The sequence below is a fragment of the Bombyx mori genome, chromosome 13 (genome assembly GCF_030269925.1).
Source record: "Bombyx mori chromosome 13, ASM3026992v2".
NCBI classification, from domain to species: Eukaryota; Metazoa; Arthropoda; class Insecta; order Lepidoptera; family Bombycidae; genus Bombyx; species Bombyx mori.
Window position 1 is genome coordinate 2,337,775 of NC_085119.1, and position 21,423 is coordinate 2,359,197.

The 21,423-nt window shown below is 38.1% G+C and overlaps 2 protein-coding genes and 1 non-coding gene across 7 annotated transcripts in view; all 3 read left to right on the forward strand.

The window, feature by feature from the left end:
* The window catches only part of LOC101744593 (proton-coupled amino acid transporter-like protein pathetic), a 65,308-nt gene that overhangs the window by 12,753 nt on the left and 31,132 nt on the right, over positions 1-21,423 (forward strand). Inside the window, exon 1 of one of the 5 annotated variants that reach the window (XM_038014816.2) lies at positions 21,138-21,206. The exons of 3 other annotated variants lie outside the window; for them this stretch is intronic. The gene's annotated coding sequence lies outside the window, so the exon portion shown is untranslated. Of the gene's footprint in view, positions 1-21,137; positions 21,384-21,423 lie in introns of those variants that run through there. One more of the 5 variants, XM_038014814.2, reaches the window with a different exon arrangement.
* LOC119629375 (uncharacterized) lies at positions 7,451-8,068 on the forward strand. The gene has a single exon (XM_038015052.1). The coding sequence runs from the start codon at positions 7,451-7,453 to the stop codon at positions 8,066-8,068; it is 618 nt and encodes a 205-aa protein (XP_037870980.1).
* Positions 14,574-14,676, forward strand: LOC119629443 (U6 spliceosomal RNA). The gene has a single exon (XR_005245426.1). It is a non-coding gene; the product is annotated as a U6 spliceosomal RNA (small nuclear RNA).

Here is a 21,423-nt window from a genome sequence, read left to right on the forward strand (position 1 = left end):
TAATAAACTTGTCACTGCAGTCTTGGAACGCTAAGCTTGAGCTCTTCACAAGCATCCTCACGAGAATGCACCTTGTACTGAGCTATGCGACCATGCCGATGTTCAAATCCCGAAGGCTGGTACCAATTTTTCTTATGAAATACGTACTTAACACATGTTCACAAATAACTTGACGATGAAGTAATAACATCGTGTAATAAAAATAAAACTGGCAAACATTAATACGCGTAAATATGTAAATAACTTAATTTTGCATATTCATAATTTCCCGCTTTCGTTTGATCACTGACGATCGCTCGACGACCCTATAGGTCATTATCGAGAGTCTTCGGAGTGGCGCCACGAGGCTGGATCTAATGTTAGCCGAGGGAGCCCCCCTACTTTAGATCGAAGGTCGGTTGAGATATCGTAAGAGGAGTCGTTTTGTGGGTAGGGCCCTAAAAACTTGGGCACACTGTCCCCTCCCAAGATCTGCGTCAAAAAACACGCGCTCCTTAGGCGCGGAAACCGGCTGAGGTTCGGCACATGTCTAGAAAAATAAAGGATTTCCAGAATCACAAAATTTCGTATTGTATGTACGTAACCTGTATTTGTATACTGTAATACGCAAAATTAGTTTTAATGTGGCGGTTTATGCGAGAAGATTCGTTTCAGTTACAGATCTAGTAAAATTACAGATTAAAGGTCGATGCTCCATGGAAGAAACAAAAAACTATCCACTATTTGAGCGATTTTTGAGAAATTTAAAAATAAATTAACGCCACTGATTGCGCCTGATTTGCAAGGCGTTTTAAAGAGCGGTAACTGAGCTGGAGCATAGATAATACACATAAATTAGTTTACTGGTGGTAGGACCTCTTGTGAGTCCGGGCGGGTAGGTACCACCACTCTGCCATTTCTGCCGTGAAGCAGTAATGCGTTTCAGTTTAAAGGGCGGGGTAGCCGTTGTAACTATACTGAGATCATAGAACTTATATCTCAAGGTGGGTGGAGCATTTACGTTGTAGATGTCCATGGGCTCGAGTAACCACTTAACACCAGGTGGGCTGTGAGCTCGTCCAATCATCTAAGCAATAAAAAATAAAAAAAGTTATAGATAAGCAACTCAAGCACTCAACAAATATGTTTATGGGCGTCGGCCACTAGATGGCTTCGCTTCGATTAGTTTCTCATTGCTTCTGTAGATGACAGTAACATATTATTACTTATCCTATATATTATTTATAATGAAGAATTTTGTAAATTTTCAAAAACAACAAGTTGATAAAATTTTTAATCAAATAGTCTATAAAAAAAAAATCGTATGATTTATAATTTTATAAATTTCTGCCTTTAGTTATACAATAATTAAATGCCGTAACTTTAATAACATACAAGTTTAGGGGCATCCGCCACAAGATTTCGCTAGTTTCCATACAAAAAAGTATTCCCTTTCTTTGGGCTATATCTCCATATATCCAATAAGCAAATATGTATAGGTATAGGTAAACAATGTCACTATTTAGAATCAAACGCCAAACGATACTTTCTTTACTGCGATTCAAGTTTTAACAGTATATTTGAACATAATATAGCCTATACGAATCTAATCAAACTGAATCAAACTGATTAAGCGTTAAGCTAATTAATTCCCCAATGAGAGAATCTTTATAACACAATGTAAAAATAATGTTTCCGCTGTCCCTGGTTAAATAATTTGTACATGTAGATTATTTGTACATCGATAAAAAATGCAATAACAAGTTTAATGACACATAACAATGCCGAGAGTATTTATTTCGTAACACATATGTGCCCCGGTAATAATTTAAGACGCGCACTGTGCGGTACCGTGGGTTTCGTGGAGTCGGAGTGATGGGGCTCGATGGGGTTTAGTCGGTAGTCGGTTTTGCGGGGCGGGTCCTGCGTGGTAGACGCCGCGCAGCGCCTCGCTCGTCCTCAAGGCGTAGTCTCCCGGCAGGAATTGGAAGAAGAGGAGGACCCGGGTCTTCTTCTTCTCCCTGTTCTTTTCTGGAGGCGCCGGAGTCCGACATAACCCGGTCTCTTACCCCCTGACCGCGTATTCGTAAATGGTTTCCCCAGCGGTAATAATTTAAGAACTGGTGAACCTAAGAGAACCTAAGAAGAACCTAAGAGCTTAAAACACATATTGAAATTTAGAATAATCCACGTAATAACTGATTAATAAGATTTATTAAATTATCAACATCCAATTATTATTTATTTGATTAAATAAAATAATTTAACACGTTGAACACCACCGGTGGACCTAGTGTGCTTATACCATTCGGGCCAAGCCAAAATCAGGGAATCAGTAATATCATCCCAACATTTATAAAATCCGATAATTTGCGAGGAAGATAAAAATTTGCGACTTTTACCGTCTAGTTTTTAAAATGTTTAAAAGGCTATTATATAATCTTGATAAAATCTACAATTTTTTATTGTATTTGAAAACTAGGACGTTTGGTTCGGCTAAAGGGCCATGCGGTTCTCTTCCATACGCGTTTTGTTTGATAACTGCAATCTATGGCTTGTAGGAAGCGTTTACGTTGGAATCCTCACGCGGCTCACGAGTGGCCCTCACGGCCCGAACGGTTCAGTAAGATAAGGCTCACCGGTGAACACCGTGGCCATTCGTTTCCGATCCGGTGGTAGATTCTGCGAAGCACTGCTCTTGCTAAGGTAAATGTTAGCATCGCTCCGGTTTGAGCCCCGTGAGCTCACCTACTAGTTAAGGTTACGCAGAAATATCCTCTCAAGGCTATCTCAAGCTTAGGTAGGAAAAAAAACACCGTGGCCTAAATGAAAATACTTTATTTATCATGTGGCATTCAACGTGTTAAGATGTGTGAGTAGAAAATAAATGGTGTTCGTAAAAACGGTTGACCGAGTTGATTTGGCTGATATCTCCAGACGAAAAACCATTATCGATTAAAAACGTAATTCGTTTAATTTTTTATAGTACAAGATTTTTCGCTTTTTTTTTTTTTTTTTTTTTTTTTTTTTTTTTTTTTTTTTTTTTTTTTTTTTTTTTTTTTTTTTTTTTTTTTTTTTTTTTTTTATTGCCCTTGTAGGCAGACGAGCATACGGCCCACCTGATGGTGAGTGGTTACCGTCGCCCATGGACTTCAGCAATGCCAGGGGCAGAGCCAAGCCGCTGCCTACCGCTTAATACTCTCCACAAGCCTCGTTTGAAGAAGGACATGTCATAGCGCTCGGGAAACACCGTGGAGGGGAGCTCATTCCATAGCCGGATGGTACGTGGCAAAAAAGACCTCTGGAAACGCACTGTGGATGACCGCAGTGGCTCCAGGTAGTATGGATGAACTCTACTCCGGTAGCGGGCGGTGCGATGGTAAAAACGAGATGCCGGTATCATCTCGAACAATTCCTCAGAGCACTCCCCATGGAACATACGGTACAAAATACAGAGGGAACCGAAGTCCCTCCGCAGACCCAGAGGTTCCAAACGATCCGTGAGACCGGGATTATCGACAATCCGAACGGCCCTTCTCTGTATGGAGTCAAATGGAAGAAGCTGGTATTTGGGAGCCCCGGCCCAGAGATGGGAGCAGTACTCCACGCGAGGCCGGACTTGTGCTTTATAAAGCAAAAGCCTTTGTCCAGGCGTGAAGTACCGCTTCGCTCTGTTGAGGACTCCCAGCATTTTGGACGCCAACTTGGCTTTGCCTTCCAAATGACTCCGAAACTGGACATCGCTCGAAATATCGACCCCAAGTATCCCAATACTCTCGGAAGGTTGCAGGGATACTCCTTGGAATTGCGGCGCCATGACAAAGGGGTCCTTCTTCGCAGTGAACGCGCAAACTTGTGTCTTTAACGGGTTGAATTGAACCAAGTTCAATTCACCCCATTTGGAGACTCGCCCCAGAGAGTTCTCCACTTCAGACACAAGTTTTGATCGTCTCTCTTGCACCACGCTCCGAGAGAGACTCTGATGGCCGATATATCGCGCATCCCCCGTGCTGTCATCCGCATAGCAATGCATGCCATCAATAGACAGCATGTCATTGATATACAGGATGAAAAGCGTGGGGGAGAGCACCGAACCTTGTGGAACGCCAGCGTTAATGGTCATGGTATCAGAACAGTCACCGTCTACAACGACCGTGATGCTCCGCCCATCCAAAAAGCTAGCGATCCACTTGCAGAGACCCTCGGGGATTCCGTAAGATGGTAGCTTCGACAGAAGTGCCCTATGCCAGACCCTGTCGAAGGCCTTCGCGATATCAAGGCTCACAGCAAGAGCCTCGCCCTTGCTCTCCAAGGCTTCAGCCCACCTGTGAGTAAGGTATACAAGAAGATCGCCAGCTGAGCGACCGTGACGGAAACCGTACTGTCGGTCACTGATCAGCTGGCGATCCTCCAGATACTTCAGGAGTTGTATATTAATTATTCGCTCCATCACCTTGGAAAGCAAGGAAGTTATCGCGATAGGCCTATAGCTCGATGGGTCCGACCGGTCACCCTTCTTGGGGATAGGGTGGACGTGGGCAGTCTTCCATGAAGACGGAACCCTGTTAGTGCAATAAGATAGGCGATACAAACGCGTCAGCGCAGGTGTCAGCTCAGGGGCGCACGTTTTCAGAACCACTGCAGGGATGCCGTCTGGCCCGCTCGACTTATGGACGTCCAGGAGTCGGAGTTCCCGCCTGACTGCACACTGTGTAAAGCAGATCTCCGGCAGGGAACTATCACACCGGAGGATGTTCGGTGGTGTGGCACCCCCGTCGTCCACAGTCGAGTTCGAGGCGAAGAGTTTGACCAGAAGGTCAGCCTTCTCTTTCGCACTATGGGCCAGACTGTCATCGGACTTGCGTAGTGGTGGGAGACTAGACCTGCAAAAGTTACCTTCTGCAGCTTTGGCGAGCGACCAAAAAGCACGGCTCCCAGAGGGATAGCTCTTCAGTCGCTCGCCAATTCTAGCAACGTGCTCCGATTTCGCCCTGGCAATAACCTTCTTGTAGGACCTGGAAGCGGCGTTATATTTCCGCCTTTCCTCTGAGATGTTAGGATCCCGACGTCTCCTAGCATCATCCCATGCAACGTATGCGGATCGCTTCAGAAAAATTAAATAGCCCAATGAAATAGGAAATATTAATTTAGTAATTAACGTTTTCTGCAAAGACTGTCGGAGAAGTTACGACGAATGCTGACATAAAATAACCACTTAAGTACACTTGAGAACATAAAATGGAACGTCTCTAGTAAGTATCGTTGGCAGCGAGTGTAATTTATATTCTGCCAAATTTAGCTTGTTATTTGAAGGTTGCTATGCGTATTTTCCAAGAATCGCTTGTTGACTTATGGTAGAACGTACTGCGAGCCTGTAAAGGATAATAACACCACAGTCACACAGTACATTTAATGTATATTGATATCAAATACTCCAGACAATGAAAGACTTACTGGGCTTTCTGTAATATAAATACAAATTTATTGTCAATATAAAATTAAAACTATAATAAATTCATTTATAGTAAGATTGAATTGTTTCTCTTCGTGAAAGGTGAATGAAATTGTCTATGAAAGATCTTTTTAAAACTAGTTTTTTATTTTTACTTATGCATATGTATGTGTTCATTTTTCTTCATTATTTAAGAATACGTTAAAGATTCGGTCTATTGTAAAAAAAATTTTAATAGAATATTTTTTTAAAATAGAACACTGTAACATACCTGTTATATCTTTCATCATCAGCAATCCCAGAGTAATAAACAAACCCATTTATTACCATTCTCTTCCCATCGCTGTTTTTTTGTTCAACATTGCTTTCTCTCTTTGTCTGGACGTTTCATGCGCATCTGATGCATTTCAGTTTGAAGGGCGGGACAGTCCTTGTATTGTCAAAATGGAGACCTTAGAACTCAAGTCTCAAGTTGTAGATGTCTATAGGCTCCGGGAACCGTTTAACGTTAGGCAGGCCGTGAGCTCATCCACCCATCGAAGCCGAAGCAATACAAAAAACCGAACACGTTTTCAGAGATATGATATCAGCAAATGAAAATACTGTGTAAGGGTTAAATTTTTTTGAGGCAACAATTCCATTAACTTTGTGATTTTAATATTCATTTCGCTGTGAATTTTCTTTTTATAACATAAAATAAGTTCATGAATAAAGTAATATTAACACTTGAATAAAAAATCTTACAAAAAAAATCGTGGTCATCAAAGTTGTTTGTTCTAGAACTAAAAAGACCAATAGAATTATATATCTATATAAGAATAATATATAAAAATGAATTGCTGTTCGTTAGTCTCGCTAAAACTCGAGAACGGCTGGACCGATTTGGCTAATTTTGGTCTTGAATTATTTGTGGAAGTCCAGAGAAGGTTTAAAAGATAGATAAATATGAAAATGCTTGGAAACAAATACAAATAACAATTTTGTTTTTCCTTTGATGTGTCTTTTTCTTTTTTTTTTTTTATTTATTGCTTAGGTGGGTGGACGAGCTCACAGCCCACCTGGTGTTAAGTGGTTACTGGAACCCATAGACATCTACAACGTAAATGCGCCAACCACCTTGAGATATAAGTTCTAAGGTCTCAGTATAGTTACGACGGCTGCCCCGCCCTTCAAACCGAAACGCATTACTGCTTCACGGCAGAAATAGGCGGGGCGGTGGTACCTACCCGTGCGGACTCACAAAAGGTCCTACCACCAGTGTCTCCTGTCGGACGGATTCTTTTGTTTGTTTTAAGTTTATTTTATACAAAGGTTTAGGTTTAGGCATTACGAAGTCTGCCGGGTCAGCTAGTTCTAAATTAAATTGTAAAGAAAATGGCGATCTTTTTATCTCAAGTCAATTTTAGGGAGAAACAACAAGTCCTATTAAAATTCTCGAAAACGATGTTCGTCGACTTTCGATATGCCGAATGCAACATTCAAGCATTTGTTTTGCGCGCGAAAACTGGTTTCATTTTAAAGTAGCTAATATTATTGCAGTTTTGTTATTAATTTGAATGAAATAAAGGCTAAGAGACTCGTACAAGTTTCCACTCTTTCTAATGGTATTAGTTGAAGCGGCTGGAGTTCCATCTGAATCACAACACCATTATATTTATAATTATAATTTGCGTAATTATAAGTACTGGTGGTAGGACCTCTTGTGAGTCCGCGCGGGTAGGTACCACCGCCCTGCCTATTTCTGCCGTGAAGCAGTAATGCGTTTCGGTTTGAAGGGTGGGGCAGCCGTTGTAACTATATTGAGATCTTAGAACTTATATGTCAAGGTGGGTGGCGCATTTACGTTGTAGATGTCCATGGGCTCCAGTAACCACTTAACACCAGGTGGGCTGTGAGGTCGTCCACCCATCTAAGCAATAAAAAAAAACAGATCATTTTAGTCATATATGTATTATATGTATAGTGATAGAAAAGCGATTGCGAGATGAAAGTGAGATCACCCAAAACCAGTTCGGGTTCATGCCGGGTCACGGGACAACGAACGCCATATTTGCACTCCGCCAAGTGTGCGAAAAACATCACGACGTGCACAGGAATCTGCATATGGTGTTCGTTGATCTGGAAAAAGCGTATGACCGAGTACCTAGAGCAGTTTTGTGGTGGGCATTGAATGAGAAAGATATACCTGGTAAGTATGTGAGGTTAATCTGTGCCATGTACAGTCGAGCCAGGACGTATGTACGAACCGCCGCGGGGAATTCCGACGAGTTCAGTGTGGCAGTGAGCTTACACCAAGGATCTGCACTAAGTCCCTATCTCTTCCTGCTTGTGATGGATGCCTTGACATCGGAGATACAGGAAGAGCCCCCTTGGTGTATGCTGTTTGCCGATGACATAGTGCTCGTCGGAGAAAACGGGCTCGAGGTCCAAAACATACTGGAGAAATGGCGATGCAAGCTGGAGAGTGTTGGCCTAAAAATCAGCAGATCGAAAACCGAACATCTATTCTGTGATTTTGGCGGTCTCTCCAATTTTACACCCATTTCCCTCGACGGAACACCTTTGCCAGTATGTCAAGACTTCCGATACCTAGGGTCTGTTATCCAAAGCGACGGTGAACTGGATCGTACAGTGTGAGGCACAGAATTGACGCAGGATGGATGAAATGGCGGCAGGTCACGGGCACCATATGTGACTCGCACATCCCTCTTCCCCTAAAAGGGAAGATATATAAGACCTTAATAAGGCCTGCCGTCTTGTATGGATCAGCTTGTTGGACAACGAAAGTGGCGGATGAAAGGCGATTGCATGCAGCAGAGATGCGAATGTTGCGATGGATGTGTGGAGTAACGAGAATGGATAGAATACGGAATGAATATGTTAGAGGAAGTCTGAAAGTGGCACCTGTGACAGAGAAGCTGAGGAGTGCACGTTTGGGATGGTATGGACATGTGATGAGACGAAATGAAAATGAGGTTGTTAAGAAAGTGTTAACTATGAATGTGGAAGGATTTAGAGGAAGAGGTAGACCTCAGAAGAAATGGATGGATTGTGTGAAAGACGATATGGGTAGGAGGGGAGTGAGCGAAGAAATGGTATATGACAGAAGAATATGGAAGGAGAAAACATGTTGCGCCGACCCCAGGTGACTGGGAGAAGGGCAGGATAATGATGATATGTATACTCTCAGTATATAGTAATTAAATTCTTCGATTTGATGTTCTAATTTTTTTCCTCTTGTTATTGACATTTTAAAATGTCAATGTCACGAGTCACTAAATAAACAAAAAAAAAGGATCGACAAACAGAGGCAAAAGAACTCGACTATTTTATCTTTGAATATTTAAATTTTAATTCAAATACATTAGGCGAAACACACCATTTAATCGATTACAGATTTCAAAAACGAATAATTAAAACATAAAACAATTCAGTAACAAAACATTCCGAATTGAATAAGTTGCACAAGTCAGTCTAAAAATATACCTAACATAACTTAATGATGCACTTTTTTGTCGATGTCCTTGGTTCAAAATGTATTTTGGTTATTTTGCGTGGATCCGAAGACCAAAATTTATAATTTCTCGGTCACTGTATATCATTAATTGATTTATATTTAAAAATCATAAATAGAAATAGAGATACATAAGTTTATGTAATTACACGAAACGTGAATGCCGACGGCCTTACCCAAGGCGAGTAGGAAGGTTATTGTTAGACTCGACATCCTAATTGCGTTGACATAAAGACTGATTTCGGAAAGATATTTAATGTATGTGTGTAATGACATTCAATCACTGATGAGTGAAATGATAAATTTATTGACTTATACTGTACTGGTGGTAGGACTTCTTGTGAGTCGGCAAGGGTAGGTACCACTATCCCACCTATTTCTGCCGTGAAGCAGTAATGCGTTTCGGTTTGAAGGATGGGGCAGCCGTTGTAACTATGTATACTGAGACCTTAGAACTTATATCTCAAGATGGCTGGCGCATTTACGTTGTAGATGTCTATGGGTTCCAGTAACCACCTAACACCAGGTGGGCTGTGAGCTGGTCCACCCATCTAAGCAATAAAAAAAAAATTCGGAAAGATATTTAATGTATGTGTGTAATGACATACAATCACTGATGAGTGAAATGATAAATTTACTGACTTATAGTCCGGATAACGTTGAGCTATCGGAGCTTTATGAACCCGCTGTAAGAAAACATACTAAAAATGTTATTTAAAATCGTTGGATACATCTGAACAGTCCATTTACATATAGTGCACAGTAAAGTTAAATAGGACGGATATTTATTTATCAATTTAAATGTATTTAAAATAAGAACAAACATGGCTTACTTCGGTTGACAGTTCGGCCAATGAAGGTACTATTTCAATTGTTCTCAATTTAGTATCTCTATGGCAACATTTTGGAAATGTGTATAAGTATATATGTGCATTGTGCATGGCGACGGGAGACGGAAGCCGCATGAACACCATGCCATACTTAGCTGAAGCATCTGAGTTATTAAGACAATCATCGCCCGAACATAATGATGGGGACAAAGTTGAAAAGTCTTTGAAACGTGAAACAAAATAAATTAGGGAAAATACCGATTTCAATAACCGAATCACGCTCTTTCTAGGAAATAGAAACATTGCGCACCACAATAGCGTTACTGGGGCTTTTTGGGAAGTATAGAACAGAAGTTCTCTGAATTGTTTCATAATGTTAATTAACAACTTTTTCGGATTTGAATATATCATAATTGTGGCTTATTAACAATTTATCATCTGCGAAAAAGTGCGTTTGTAGTTTGGGAGGCTTGACGACAAAGGGAAGATCTTCCACCGAGCCGGTGATATTTGCTCGGTAGACCGACGGTCCGATGTTGTTGTTCGGAACTTATATATATGCGCTTTATCTTGAAAATGTCGTAAGCGAGATTCAGGCATCTGTCAATTATCTTGCGTTGTATGATGACTACCCGCCACAGTAGAAAAAAAAACAAAAACGTGACATTTTCGGTTCTTCCAAAAATCTATTGTAGTCTTAATAAAATTCCTTCATTATAATAAGACACACTTCATTTCTTCTCATCTCGTTTTATTCAATTTAATCCGATAATTAATTCCAGATAAGTCGACTTCATTTTATACCGCCCCAAATCGTATTTCATACAGCAGAGTTTTTAATAATTAATGAAGATTTGGATGAAGGACTAAAATCCAGATCTTTAAATAGCGGTGCTTTAGCTATCAAGGCCTTAGCAAACTGTTTTTAATTAATAATTTTAATGAACTTTTGATAGACTTTAAACTTCTAGTATTTCTAGATGTGCTAGGTTATCTCAGATGATTTATGAACATTTACCAAGGGCTTTTAAAAGGTAAAATTTTTTGACCGATCAAAAATGTATTGAGAGAATCCAGAGATATAATAGAATCTGTTGAACCGAACCAAATGTATCTCTTAAGAAGCAAAAGAGGCATAATTTATTTTTAAAAATCCCTGATGGACTGATGGTGGATGCCTGAGGCATTCTCTACCAACCAACCAAGGGTGGTGTAGAGAGTCCTGTGGTAGGTAGCTATTATAGTGCGTCCTGGCTTTAAGTCAAAATCTCCTGGTATTTTTGCTTTAATGTCCTATGTTTCAAACGTTTAAGAAGACGATTCACATACCTATTTGCCTACTTATTTTAATATAAAGTACCTGGACGACCGAGCTTTACTTTTACGGTTTTTTTTTTTATATATTGTGTTTTTTAGAAATTATATTTAAATACGAATTACACATTATCAAAATGATGAAACATGAATAATATTTTTCGATCTTACCGACAGAATAATAATAAAATATGAACTGATTATTTTTAAAAAAAAATCAAAATTATCAATAAAGTTGATTATTGAAAACACGAATAAAACAACATTTTTTGAAAATCAATCGTAGCTAGGTCGATTTATCGCCCCCGAAATCCCCTATAAACTAAATTTTATGAAAATGGTTAGAGCCGTTTCCGAGATTCAGATTATATAAAATATATATACAAGAACAGCTCGTTTAAAGATATAAGAAAGATAAGATAAGAACAAAATTATTGTTACAGTACGTTGCTTTGTATAATGTTGGTTTCGGGAAACATGCCTTTCACCTTGAAGGATCAAAAGCGTTTCGACAACGCAACTAATACTTCCGACTTTATATTTTAATATCGATGGTAGGATTCGCGTCTTGGTGCTTATGGGCTCTGGCAATAACATTAAGGTCTCTTATTCCACTAACCGCGAAACCAGTTTTTTTTTAATTATTAATAATAGTAAAAAAAATAAAAAGTTCAGAACTGACAATTTGCATTGATGAGATAGGATATTAAGTCTATAAGTCTATAAAAATAGAAAAAGAACTTATCGTTAAAGTAATTTTTACAACTCATTAATTATTCAATAGATGTATAAAACTAAATAGAATGTGAAAAGTACCTTCCAGCAAACTTGTTCTATATGTATTTATAGAAATGAACGAGATTTATCAATTTAAAATGATCGAAATGGGGTAGGTAGGTACATTGAAAACAAGAAAAACGATTAAACAAACTTGAACGTGTGCAAAAATTTACGGCAATGGCAAATAAACTTGATCTTTTCCTTTTACGTACAATTCTAATGAAATTGCCAGCTACGTACTTGACGGCGGAGATAATAGTTGTGAATAAAATCTATTGCCGTGTAACGTGGAAACACGACCTTTAATATGGAACGAGGTAATGCGATCTGCAAAATAAAAACAAAAAAAAACTAAACCGATTTGGTCGTCTATTATTAGTTTCTTTATCCCGTAAATGGTCTAATCCCAAGGTCTACCTAATGTCAAATGACTTTCTGAGCCCGTAAACACGGCAACATCATTAATACCTACCTATAGATATACTGAGTAACTACACTGGGACCTTACAACTCATATCAAAAGGTGGGTGGCGGCACTTACGTTGTAGATGTCTAGGGGCTCCAGTAACCACTTGACACTAGGTGGGTTGTGAGTTCGTCCACCGATATCATCAATAAAAAAATAAAAATAAATAAGATATATAGGCGAGCCTCTATCGTATTGGAATACCGACCGGAATACCGACCGGAATACCGACCCTTAAGACGGGAATGCATATTTTCCGGGAAACATAAGCATAATGGTTTCGAAATGACGGATACCGTCCGACAAAGTTGATCAAAGAAACTTCAGGCTAAATGCTTAAGATTGAAATTGAAAGCTAGGTATATATATATAATAGTGAAAAGATAATAGGGACTTCCCTATAATCTGCTATTATTCCACTAACATTTAGTAGTTTGATGAGGTCGGTTCTGCTTCCGATTGTCTGGTTAATTTTTGAATTTTCTTCTTCTTAGTCGGTCTCTTCATTACTGAAGATGGTGTCTAGCTTGAAGTGTTGATCACTCAATGCCACATACTTTTCCACGTCTTCCTGTCTTCTGCGGTAAATTTGATTTTTGAATGGACTATTATTATCACTCTGCCTATTCCGGTTGTAAAGCGGTTTATCGAGAGGAACATTCAGATTCAGTTCAATTAAGACTTCCGGCTTATGTTTCGGTGTGTGTAACACCTGCTGAGCCGTGTGTTCGTCGATCGATTGAAGCAATAAAAATAATTCTAGTCCATAAGTTTAGATCACTATTAGATGAAGTTTGTTTTCCATTTATGTTAGTATTTTATTAACCGGCTTTAGGAACTTTTAGGATTACATATTTTATGGTATTCAGTAAGCGAGTAATAGCCCTTTTTTTATTTAAAATGATTGGTTCCGAGATAATGTTGATCTTGCGTTCTTTGACAGAGGAGCTTTAGATCTACCTGGTATAAGCGGCTGGAGTCTTTAGGGATGCAAAATGTAACAATACGACAAAATTAGTGGTGCCAACACGTCATTACGCATCCTCCCGATTCTTTAACAGTGCTTTTAAGTACCACAATCAACGGTCACCGTCCTCGGCGAACCCGCCGCTTGGGACAAAGGGCTCGACGAGTAAATTAACCCATAACACACAGCCCACCGAGTTTCTCGCCGGATCTTCTCAGTGGGTCGCGTTTCCGATCCGGTGGTAGATTCTACGAAGCACGGCTCTAGCTAGGGCCAGTGTCAGCAATACTCCCGATTTGAGCTTCGTGAGCTCACCTTCACGTCAAGGCGAAGCTAAAATACCCTCTCAAGGCTATCAGCATAGTTAGGAAAAAAAAAGGTGATACATTAAGTCTCTAGAGATACAAAACATAACAATAAGACAAGACAAAATAGACCGCCCGGTATACAAACCGGAATCAGAATCAGAACACTTACATTACTAATCCCCCAAATAATTTAGTTATGTAGTCAAACATTATCTAATTAGGAAATTTAATTACATATAATTTTTTTATCAAACGACATCCTGATTCTGGTAACCTCAGAATAATAATTTACTTCCACATTTGCATTTATAATTAAACAATCAAAAAACAAGCTGGTTAAGTATATAAATATCCGGCTTACATGCGATAAGCAAATAGTGATCTCAAGTGTGCCTTTTGTTCATGGAATTCACGGGCCATGGGTTTGTGACTGGGCCCTGCGTTAACTTTACAGGCCTGTCTAATCCAACTCATGCCGTCCCTGGACTTTGTGGCTCAAAACCCGCAATTAAATGACTGGTAATAAAATAGGTAGTTCCTTAAGCTCATCAGCATTTTATGACATGTAGTTGCGTGGCTAGCATCCCCAAACGTGTACGAGAACATTTGCACGACAGTTTTGGAAATCGAAGTAACGGGACCTTTTTCAATAACAACTTTCAGTTTCTAGGACTTTGTTTGTAGTTTTTTATTTTTTATTTATCGTCTCGGAATTAGATTGGAATTGGGTCAAGAGGAAATTGCGTGATTTCAATTACCACATCTTACTTCCCGATACGCGGTTCATGTTGGAATTAAACCGACTAAAGCCGCCGGTTGCTAAACAACGCGCATCCGAGGCTCATCCCAGACACGCTGCGGGCAAGGCCACGCATTGCGCTCAAAACGCAAATCTCCCCACTACCCTGCCCTCAAAATTGAATCAGTATAATGGTCTTTTTAGCGGTGGCATTCCCGTTGTAGTCTTTATTGTATAGACATTGACAAAATTGGAACGATACAGAGAAGATTAGCATGGCCCCTGCGCAAGGATGACACGCAAAATCGTGAAGCATTCCACATTTTTTGGAGAGTATTAAGCGGTAGACAGCAGCTTGGCTCTGCCCCTGGCATTGCTGAAGTCCATGGGCGACGGCAACCACTCACCATCAGGTGGGCCGTACGCTCGTCCGCTTACAAGGGCAAAAAAAAACCGACATCTAATTGAACTTCCGGCTCAGCTGATGTTAAACAGTTACCCGAACCTATAGATCACCAAATGAATGCCACCACGATCACTGAGATATGACGTTAAATACTCGGTTATATGACTGCTTCGCAGTGTCAAGAAATGGTATCCACGTTGGCGGGCTTAAAATACATTCTACCACAAATAATTAATACACGATGTTAACCCTGCACGGTAGAAGTATTTTGTGATTATGTGTCAGGTACTTATTTCATTCGAAAAATTGGTACTTGCTAATGGGATTTGAACACCGGCATAGTCGCTTGGTCGATACGAGTTCACCGGGCGTTTTATCCTTTACACCACGACGATTAACTCTAGAAGACTCTAGAAGAATGTTCGCGAATTTCCGAAACAATTAGTTATTGATGATGGCATTAATTTATATGTACTAGAGGTCCCGCAGTAGTCGAAATTCGACTATAATTAATTAGAATTGTAAGTTTGTACCCTATTATGATTGTATTTTATACTTCTATAATCACAAACTTCGCCAAGACTACACTATAAAAAATATTAATAAAGACAAACAATATTTAATCTATTCTCAATTTGACAACAGACGTCAAGAACAAAAGTTTGACAATAAATAGTATGCATGCGTGTGTGCGTCAAATACATGGTGTGTAGTGTGTGTAATGTTTTCTTTATCGATTTAATGTATCTTTTATGCATTATTTAAAAAAAATATTAGCATTGTGCACTTCTTCTTTATATTCTCTATAAGTGTGGAAAATTTCATACTCCTCCGTCCGCGCAATTTTCGTAAAAAGGGATACAAAGTTTTTGCTTCACGTATTAATATATAGATTCATTTTGACATGGTCTGTAACCCACTCAACGAAATTCCGCTAATTATTTTGGCTGCAATGAATAAATTACAATTACTAAACTAAATCCGGTTGTTCCACTTACTTATCTTTCTATTTCTTGTCTTTTTTCTATACATATAAAGTCTAAATTCTGTTATTTATCAATTTGTGAGTTAATAAATTAAACGGCCGTTGATTCTTCTTTTACAATGAAGGAAAAATATTATAATTACATATTTATCATTTAATCATTTCGTAATTTTATAAATTTAATAAAACCTTAAAGAGGACTGTAAAATATATATCTCTTTAAAATGTATTTATATTTTGAGTAATATAGACATTAGAGGGACGTCTACTATTTCAGTCTAGAATTGAGTTACAAGCAAACATTGCAATTTTTGTGGTCCTCGAATTGTATCGGAACTGTAGCCATTAAAGATGTTTCTACTACTAGCTGATTACCCATTTGTGGAATTTGAAATAATCGCAAGCCAAACATCAACAAATCTTGTCACTAACAACTTAAACATATAATCTTAGGTAATTATCGATAGTTCAGTAATTCTAACTATAACTTGATCGCCCATTGTTAAGTACTAATTGTTAGCCTTACTTAATGAAGGATACGTGATTGCTCTGTGTAAAGGATCGAATATGACGAAAATGATCACTGGAAGAAGGTTATAGAACGCAGCGATTCCAAGAATGGTTTGTTTTTATGGTAGTTGATGCGACGGTAAAAAGGACATGAAGGAATCATTAATACGCTTTTATTAGCTTCAGACGTAAGTATGTTTGTAACGGAATCTTTGAACATGATTTTGACCCCCTTCAAAACGTAGGATTAACTCGAAATTATGACAAGTCAATATTTAAAAAAAAAATTACAAAAAAATAGTTGAAATAATTGAAATTCAAGTAAAAAATGAAAAATAAATAATATCTTAAAAAACGAACAAAATACGCTTTTATAGAAAAGCTAACTAAAAAATAGAAAATAAAATTTTACAATAAAATCATTTTTTCTTACACTATTTTTAATTCAAATTTATTAAAATTTATTTTCTATATTTTAGTTGGATTTTCTGTAAAAGCATATTTTGTTAGTTTTTTTAATATATTATTTTTTTATAGAATACCTTGCTTTTATTCTATAATTATTATTTTACTGTACAAAAATATTGGCAACAACAAAGACCTTAGTTCCGGACTTTTCAAACGCCGCATGAAGCCAAGAATATATTTTCTGGAGCTACTGTCGATAATGCCGCTTGCATTATGTATTTTAGAAGGGAGACAAATGCTCAAATATTTTTGTTTTATATAGGATATTTACATCTATTTTCCAAGCTAAACCAAAAAAAATTGCTGTCAAAATAGAATCCATTTTTTTTATTGCTTAGTTGGGTAGACGAGTTCACAGCCCACCTGGTGCTACATGGTTACTGGAGCCCATAAACATCTACAACGTAAGTGCACCACCCAACTTGAGATATAAGTTCTAAAGTCTCAAGTATAGTTACAACGGCTGCCCCATCCTTCAAACCGAAACGCATTACTTGCTTCACGGCAGAAAAGCAGGGTGGTGGTACCTACCCGCACGTACTCTATGTCCTAACAAGTTCATTAGTACCTATACGATTTGTCGAGGAAACTAATTTTAAATAAATAAAACAAGTGCAAAATAAATAGTTCAAGTGTTTACCTGTAAAACCCACTTCAGAAAAAGTACGTTCCGAAGAATTGCCAGTTTTTATTATTTTATGAAATTCCCCTATCTACAAATTAGTTTTCCACAAGTTTTGTCTTATTTGGCCCAATGTTTGGTGTGACGGATTATTTCGGTCCAGTTTTCCATATCGCATTATTTAAACACACTTGGAAATTTGTGTCGTGTTCCAAAACAGAAACAGCATTCGCTTGGAGATAAACTTAGCTGATGACAAGATCTTTAGATAGTCCGTCTAGAAATATAAGGCTCGATAATTTTTGAATAACGATTCTTCTTTTATTCAAGATGATAAGAATGATATATGATTATCATCAGTGACGCGCATTGAGTTTTATTATCGTGCACAGACTATATTGTTCAATATTTGCATAAAGGTATCGACACGACGACACGTTTGAAATCTCATCTCATCACTTTTTCTATTTTTTTTTTTATTGCTTAGATGTTTGGACGATCTCACAGCTCACCTGGTGTTAAGTGGTTACTGCTGCCCATAGACATCTACAATGTAAATGCGCCACCCACCTTGAGATATAAGTCCTAAGGTATCAGTATAGTTACAACGACCGCCCCGCCCTTCAAACCGAAACGCATCACTGCTTCACGGCAGAAATAGGCAGGGTGGTGTCACCTACCCATGCGGACTCACAAGAGGTCCTACCACCATTAATCATGGCGATATGTGGTTTCGTGGTTTTACTTTGATTTACAAAATCAAAACTTATTTGTTATTCCTTTAAAGAGCAATGACATCATTTTCGACCACTAAAACTTTAATGAGCAAACGATATCAAGGAAAATATCCACCAAATAAACAGTACGAGTCATTCGATTTCTCAAAAAAAACAAAAAAAAGAACAAAAATAAAGTGGTCGAGCATAAAAGATGATGCCACAACAAAACCTGGTTCTTGTAACGGGTCGCAAAGGTCAAACTGTAAGTAAAAATTGTATCGATTGGAAAAATGCACTGCGCTATCTAATTATTTAGAACTATGCTATCAAATACTAATAGGATTGAAAATAAGCTTATTGTTCTTTATTATTATTCTATTATTTATTATTCTTCTAACCACCTTTTTAGATAAATCTAGGATATACAAAAAAAATTTTTTTCGACGCCATTACCTTTATATTTTCAATGGTGGATTAACGCTGTTGACAGAAATTTTGTTCGTAGTTTAGTTCATAGTAAGCCACATGAGAGTGCTGAATAAATAACCCCTAAGTCTACGGAGAAGCTTACTCAGCCTGGCAAGCCCCTCTACCTAGGATTGTTCTCCCTGCCTTCACGGCACGGGTGATAATTTTACGAGTTAGTTTTATTATTATTTTATAATGGAATGATGATGTTACGAGGGCGGGATGATAAGTAACTAGCTTTTAGCGAATATGTCGATCAAATAAAATTAATTTTATCACGGAAAGTTAAGCGTTTTATTATTAGGCTAGTTACTTATCATCCCGCCCTTGTAACATGAAGATGATGATGTATGATGAAATGATTAGATGATGGAGGTGCGCAAGAAACTTAAAAGGGGCTTGCCTTCTTTTGAGAGGTGTGTCCGACCCCCTTGCCGCAAATCGTGGTAATCCTAGTCTTCGGTCCGAAAAACAATGTTCTCATCTCGTCTGCCTACAAGGGCAATAAAAAATAAATAAATAAACAGTGTGCGTACCCCGCTAATCTCGTAACATATCGTCGTTGATAATTAATTGTCCTTCTACAAACGAGGCTTGTGGAGAGTATTAAGCATAGCGAAAAATCTGCAACGCTGGCTGAAGATCCCAGTGTTGACAACAACGATGAGCCCTACGCTACCGGTAGGCATCGGCTTAGCTCTGCCCCTGGCATTGCTAAAGTCCATGGGCGACGGTAACCACGCACTATCAGGTGGGCTGTAAGCTCGTCTGCCTACAAGAGCAATAAAAATAAAATAAAATATGTCTATCACGAATACGAACCTTTCCATAATTTATTTTACAAGTATCGATATAGCCCCTTATGAAATCATTTTCATAAAGAGACATGAAACGAATGGTCTTATCGCCGATAGCAATCTCTTTGAAGCGGCTCCTGAGCAAAATATTTTTTTTTCCTCCCAAGAAAATACGATTGACAATTATTTTCTAGAGTATTTATTTTAGTTAAGACTTGGCTACTGAATAAAATTCATACTTAAACATAAATACAGTGAATAGAATAAAAACAATACAAAACTTCAATTTACATTATCATACATTTACATTAACACACGGGAGAAGTTATTTTAGCTTCTTATTTCAAGAGCAGAGTGGGTTTCGATAAATAATGGAACGTAGGTCCAATGTTTTTTTTGTACATGTAAAGCTTCTTTAAATTACTAATATGTTAGTGCAATTCAGATTTTTGTTGTTTTCTGATAAATATTGATGTTGGCTAGGTCGATTATATTCTAAAAATACAATTTAATACTGTTTAAAATCCATACATTATACAGTGTGTATTGGAGATGCTCGCAAAACCGAAGAAATATAGCTATAATATAATATAAAACTTTATAATATAATAGTAGTGGTGATTAATAACATAAAAACTGAAAAAAAATCCCGGTTTGAAAATATATGCTATATATGTTTTTCAGAAGCGTGCAATGTAACGCAAATAATATTCGGTTATCGCCCGGGATTCGAATGCACGAGGAGGCGTCTCCCAGCTGCGTTATGAATTCACTAAATTTCCAATTCAAAATTTTAATTATCAAAACAAGACGTATTACTGTTTAATTTACAAAAACAGTATGTTTATAACTGTATGTATATTATTATTTTTCGTGTTAGTATTTTTCGCAATTACACATTAATTTTCTTTATCTATTCGCTGGTAGCATAGGAGACTATTCCAGCTAAGCTCGGACGGGTGGGTGAGCTCACGGGCTCTAGAGAGTTTGCTAACATAAGTCCTAGCCAGGGCAGTGTACCACCGGATTGGAATCGCGACCTACTGAGAAGATCCGGCGAAAAACTCGGACAGCTGCAATAGGTTAGTTCGTTCGTCGAACTATTACCGGGTGGTGGTGGCTTTGCGTTGCCCCGTCGCGTCGCCTGCGTCAGAATATGGTACCTGTGTACAGAATTCTCGTAGAATACGGATAAAAAACAACAAGCATTTGAGACAATGTTGGTATTTACATATTTAAGACATGGCAGATTATCGTTATCCTGAAACATTTAGTCCTTTAGGCATTTCTGTTCGTTATACTCAACAGCAGACAACGAATAATCATTAAGTCAAAGCATTACACAATTGAAAAACAGCTAATGAAGGCAAGACTTTAATTACAAATAAAATCACTACATAGTATAAAACAAAGTCGTTTTTTCTGTCCCTATATATATGTATATATATATATATATATATATTTTTTTTTTTATTGCCCTTGTAGGCAGACGAGCATACGGCCCACCTGATGGTGAGTGGTTACCGTCGCCCATGGACTTCAGCAATGCCAGGGGCACAGCCAAGCCGCTGCCTACCTATCCCTATGTACGCTTAAATCTTTAAAACTACGCAACGGATTTTTATGCGGTTTCTTTTAATAGATAGAGTGATCAAAGAGGAAGGTTTACATGTATAATAACATCCATTAAATAGTAGAGAAATCAATAATAAATTACAGTTTCCGAAGCGAAGCGAGGGCGGGTTGCTAGTATATTATTTATAATTTAAAACAAGCCGTATGTGAAGTCATTAAACGAATTGAAGGTAATAACGTTTGTTTGACGAGCCAGTTCAGTTCACAATACATTGATAAACTGATAACCATACATCTTTGAAAACGCGTAAGTGTTGAACGTATTCTATGAACATTTTCATTGTTTCTCAATTGCGTTTTCGTGTATTCGGTGTTGTGAACTGTCAGAATTTTTTTTTTATTAAATATTTTTAATAATATTTGATTTTCTACTTGGAGCTCAGGGAACTGTGAAGCCTTGCGTGTCTGCGTCTCAATGTACATAGTATGTATTATCTTAGAACTAGAGAATGTGTTATTAATTA

Excerpts from the sequence above, each read along its gene's own strand:
- LOC119629375 (XM_038015052.1), top strand. The coding sequence starts at position 7,451 with ATGCCGGGTCACGGGACAACGAACGCCATATTTGCACTCCGCCAAGTG.